At 36.2% G+C, this 5,660-nt stretch overlaps 1 protein-coding gene across 1 annotated transcript; it reads right to left on the bottom strand.

Moving 5' to 3' along the window:
* Nucleotides 1-2,019: 2,019 nt before the first annotated feature.
* Nucleotides 2,020-4,922, bottom strand: LOC105123044 (uncharacterized). Its single transcript, XM_011022502.1, has 4 exons — nucleotides 4,050-4,922; nucleotides 3,288-3,528; nucleotides 2,811-2,928; nucleotides 2,020-2,625 (listed from the first exon to the last, which is right to left on the bottom strand). Exons 1-4 carry the CDS (start codon nucleotides 4,628-4,630, stop codon nucleotides 2,534-2,536), a joined length of 1,032 nt encoding a protein of 343 aa, XP_011020804.1. The 5' UTR covers nucleotides 4,631-4,922; the 3' UTR covers nucleotides 2,020-2,533.
* Between the last annotated feature and the right edge of the window lie 738 nt (nucleotides 4,923-5,660).

Raw genomic sequence — 5,660 nt, 5'->3', positions numbered from 1 at the left:
TGGAAAAAAAACAAGTTTAAAAAAAGTGAGGTTAGTTATAGTTAGTTAGATACTTGTTTGGTAAAAATTGTAATTAAAATTTATGAACAACAAAAAATATGTATAAGGTATTTGAATAAAATTATAGTTAAATTGGTTTAGGTAATGATACTACTAAGTACATGCAATTATTTTTTAATTTTTAATTGAATTAATTTATATTTTATTAACATTAAACTTTACAAACAGCCACAGGAATTACAATACTTTTTTTATTGCCTTTTATGAAAGCTTGTGTTGTAATAATGAAAGACTTTGGAGAATACTATGTAGATGGTTCCTCTAGTTTCTCTATTGATTAGATTTGGTTTCTTCATTTTTTGCCTTTCTTTATAAATGGTAGGAAATAAGCAGGGCATAGATTTTTATGGTAACCATGAGCAGATATTAGAGCTAGCTCATTTAGGGTGAGAAAATAAGTAAGCAATGACTCCAATATTGAGAAGGGGAAGAGCACTGTCACATGCACACAAAAAAAAGATATATAATAAGTCTTGCGACTAGCGAGCCTTATAATTCATCGATGCTGATGAGCTGCTAACGAGCCTTCTAATTCATTAATAGATATCTCATTCAATTTTTTTGATTTTTTAATAACTGCTATCACATACTCAAAACAAGATGTTAGGCTTCGTTTAATTTTTTCCATAACTAGATGATCTATCATCTTTTCTCCATTAGCTTTCTTTTGATTAACCAATTTTTGTTTGTGTGAGAAATGTTCTTCAATATTCTCATTGTCTTTCATTCAGAGAAGCTCAAACTATGCCTGTAAAGTCTACAACTTTACCTTCTTTATCTTGTCTAAATCCCTGTAAGATTTGTCAAAAATATCCAATAAGTTTCCCTTGCACTTTCAACATGCATGATCTTCTCCAAAACAAATAATTCCACCTCTTGCAAGAAGTGATATCAGGCTTTTTAATGTTTTTTTTTTTTCCTTGGCTGGATTTGTGTCTTACACATTCATTTTTCTTTCGAACTTTGTTCTTGACAACGTCCCAGGCATCATACTCAAATAAAGATTGCATTTGATTTTTTCAATGTTCAATGGTGTTTTTGTCAGCACTTAACTATCCATGTATTTTATATTAGAACCCATCCTTTTAATTGAATGGCCTAAAAACTCTATTGGTTCGATTTTGCTCTTGGATTTTTTTATATTTTTTTCCGACTGTGAAGGAGGTGCTTCTACCTAGGCCTGCTGCTGCTACTGTTGGCGCAAAGAAGTGTTATCGCGCCCATGCTGCTGAACGCTGTGCGAGGTAGGATCTGATAATTGCTGCAAGCTGCTGTCTATTGGAATTATTATTATTATTTTTTTTGCTGGGAAAGGCTACTGCTACAGAACTGCTGGACGGCCAAAACTTTTTGCTACTGCTGCAACGTGATGTCTACTGCTTGCTGCCTAACATTGAAGCTGTTACTTGCACTTGGGAGTTGAAAAAACCTTATGATCTGCTTCTGTGATCGTGATATTCAACTCTTAACACATATTTTCTTTTATCAACATATTTATATCAACATTTTTTATCAACATACTTAAATTCTGAATGCATTAGCCTTTATATTTACAAGGAGATTGCATATCTAACTATTCTAATTTATCTATTTAATTAAACAAGTACTAGTTAATTTATCTAACTATTCTAATTTATCTATTTATAAGGAGATTGCATATCTAACTATTCTAACCCATGATAAGGCAACTAATGCTGTTTGAAGAGATGCTCCTTACATTGATTAGAAAAATAATCGGGACCTCCTCATGAAGCTGACTATTAGAGAATTTCTACAAACCATGGAGAAATTATAATCATATTGCTTTTCTTACAATGCTCAACCATTTATTCATTACAGAATCTAGTAAAATCGTGAGAACTGTCTGAGCTTTGATTGCATTCTGCTAAAAAACACCGAAGAACCACGCAAGGGCCAGTAGAGATCTCTAATGAAATAAATAAGTAGAGATCGCCTCATTTTTTTTTGCATCTCTTTGTATAGAACTATGGAAATAAACCATTTTAGCCAAGCTGAGTAATTAATATTCAGACACAGTTCAGCTTGCCTTCATTCAGTGCCTCGCAATTTCCATGACCAGAGTTCTCCGAAAATAAGCTGTCATCATGGTTCCACAATTGTGGTGCATAGATGAAATTAATCAGTCAAATTAAACTTTGAACATACAAGCGCTGTTCCATCTTTGGCGAGAAATTCAAGATCATACAAGCACCCTATGAAAACCCAGCAACAATAACAAATGCCGATAAAACTCACTACAAATACTACAAGTGCAGGAACCTGCGAGTCGAATGATGATCGATGCTAAATGATCTTAACAAAAAATGGTGTCATGCAATCATATCCTCCTGATTATTTGGGAAAAAAAATATCAGGTGAACATTGCAAGTCAAACTCTGTGGAGAAAAACAAATTTGGCGGCTACTTCTATTCAACCTCTCTCTAGGTCACAAAACTGCAGGGACTAATTCCCTCAAAGTACAAAAGCAACCTTCTCCTGGGAAACAAGTGAAGATGGCTGAGCAATTAAAGGCTCGTAGTGATCAGCTCCAGCACCACACCAGCCTGTATTACAAATAAAAAATTAATTCTTTAACCAACAACTAAAGTACCTAAAATTCAATCAAATAGTTAATCTTGTGTGGTGAGTTGTCTTTGTGTACAATATATATATACATGGAAAATCCATGACGAAAAATGAACTTAATTTTCACCATGAACATTCAAATAGATTATGACAATTTCATTACCTGTTCCTTTCATAAAGAGAAAGAAGGGGGGTTCACAAATTTCAGTCCTGGGACGATGTGGGAGAAAGAAGACACAATTTTCTTCGTCAATCATTGCATCAGATCCATGTGCTTGCACCTGTAAAATGTTTGACCAGAACATGAGAACCAAATCATTACAAGTGGAACTCTCTAACAATTATACATGTTGGAAAGACTTGATAAACTAAACTCAATCAGGAAACAACAGCAATACATAGTTGCACGGTAATGATAAAGTATTGTCTTTCCTAATATTCCTTTTTATGCATTAAAAACTACATAATGTTGAAGTGAAACAATGGCAACTCCCACAAGTCAGATTTACAAGGAAATTTGAGCGTTCGTAATACAGTTAGCTTTTACCATATCTCCGTACCAGAAATGCTAGCTTTTACAGTATCTCTAATACCTAAAATTCAACATAATGGGAATGTGCATGCTAAATCTAGTCCATACCACATAGATTTCACGCTTGAACTCTGTTGCAAGACACTCAATTGCAATATCATCACCAAAAGCAGCAGCACGACCTTCTCTATTCTCATCTACAGATAATAAACCTTCCTCGGTATACTGCAAAGTGATGATATCATCCTCATCATCAGGTGAACCAGAGATCAACATGTATTTTGCCCAACTCGGGCCATCATTCACCGCTATACACCTCTCCTTGTATATTGACTCTGCCGCCATTTCTCTTCAAATCACAAAAATAAGTTCTAATAAAAAAGAAGAAGCAGAAGCAACAACAATAATCTGCAATAAAAACCCTCATTTCAACAACACACTTCCCTTTTCCAAAATCAACCCAGAAAGAAAGAAAAAATAATCTTTTTTTCAGTTGTCATTTCTAGAGCCTAAACACAGTGACGATTCACTTTTCCATTTAGAACCAACAGATGCAAGGAAACGCAGTGACAAAACCCTCAACACTTCGTTGTAAATCGGCCAAAAACCATAACTTTCGATCCCCTTCTTAGACACACAAAAATATAAAAAAAAATAATGCGGCAAAAACCATCTACTGCTATAAAATCCCAGTATAACATATCATTTCAAAATTACATACATAATTTTTTAATTAAAGACAGGAAAAAAAAAGAATAAAAAACAAAAAATCTTCTTTATTTCTTGAACTTAAAGAAAGTACCACAACAGATCCAAAAAACAAATAACATAAAAAAAAAAGATAAGAGAAAGAAACAGTGAAACAATCACCTTTGCATCCCTAAGAGAACAAGCTCCTCGATAGCAGAATCTAGCGCAACGCGATCTTCTTTGTTGGCTAAGAGCTTAACCTCTTGAACGACATGTACCCCCCACCCGTTCTTCAGATCCGGCGAATACATATGCTTTATAGCACCATTTATCACTTCCCTCTCTTCCCCGCTAACAGATCCAAAGTCCTCTACAAACCTCCTCACCGTCCTACTCCTCAGCTTCCGCGCGTCCAGCTCACGCGCCGCCATCGCCCTCTGCGAGGCCGTGAACAGGCAGTTCCCGTCCGCCGAAACGTCTCCCCCGTGCGACAGCCTGAATACCACCGCCGGATACGAATCGTCGTTCTTGGGATGCTTCCACAGCACTCCTTTGGTTTGGAGCCTTTGTAAGTGGCGTCTTTGCTGGTCTTCCAACCCAATCACGTCCTCCCACGTAGGTTGTGCGGCGATGGCCAGAGTCTGTTCTGAAAGATCTACAGTGGCTTTTGGATCGTCCCTCCAATGAACAGCCGGTGAAGGTGGCGTTTGAAATGTCGTTTCGGCAACGGCTGCTGTTGAATCGCACAACAACTTTCCCATTTTTTTATTTTTCTTTAAATCAATAACAGGAAAAATAAAATTCTTGAATCTTATTCTTTTCTTTTCTTTTTTCTTTTCCTTCTTCAACGGGGAGGTGAGTTGCAGAGAGAGAGAGAGAGAGAGAGGAGAGAGAGTTAACGTTAAGGTTTAACGGATAGATTAAGACGCGGGAGTTTTAATCACACGTGGAAGAATCATTGTGGTTTCAGAATTTATGGCTCGTGGTTAGTGAGAGACGCTACCGTAAGCCGGTGGACCATCAGGGGCAAATCTGAGCCAGAAATATTTTTTTTGTTGAAACCAGAAATATTATATTGACTATTGAGTATTGGCTTCCTTTCAGTTTCCAGAGTTCTTAAAAACTCATCAAGAAATAATTAATTATATTTGTGTCATGATAAAATTGTTTAATTTTCAACATTAAAAACTTAAAAACGAAGTTGGTGGGATGGGGGTATGTAAATGCTGATGTGTCTAGGAAGAGCAAATGGGGCCTTGCCAAGTCATCACAAGTGGGACCTGTTTGCCAAGGAGGTTTTGTGTCCGTGGAAGCACGTGTGTGCGAGACTGTGCGGCTTCGGGGAGGCGTTACTTGTGAAAGGCGTTGCATTCAAAGCTACGGTCAAAAGTGAGCATTGAAATCCTCAACGCCTCTTTTATCCAAACCAAATTGGAAAATTATTGAAAGCAAGGTCATTACACACGTACCCGGTTGTTTTTCTTGGTGCACCGCACGGGAACAAGCAGCCGGAAGCTTGCATGCCTGTGAACGTCAAAATGAGAGATGTTAAGCTTTTTATCATATTATGTCGAGCTATTTTTCTGAAGGATCTTCTTTATAGTATCTTTACTGCAGTAAAATTTAATCATTAAGCTCAGAATGGATTGGTGTGGTTTTTTTACGTCTGAAATATCAAACCATGTACGAAGAAAGTCACCATAAAAAATCATATTGGTTAATGATTGTGAAGCTCTATTAAAAATTATTTTTTTATATTTTTAAATTGATTTTATATATTTATATCAAAAT

Source organism: Populus euphratica, unplaced genomic scaffold, assembly GCF_000495115.2.
Source record: "Populus euphratica unplaced genomic scaffold, PopEup_1.0 scaffold8.1, whole genome shotgun sequence".
NCBI lineage: Eukaryota > Viridiplantae > Streptophyta > Magnoliopsida > Malpighiales > Salicaceae > Populus > Populus euphratica.
The sequence above is the reverse complement of the archived record's forward strand: the minus strand, read 5'-3'. Positions and strand labels throughout refer to the sequence as shown.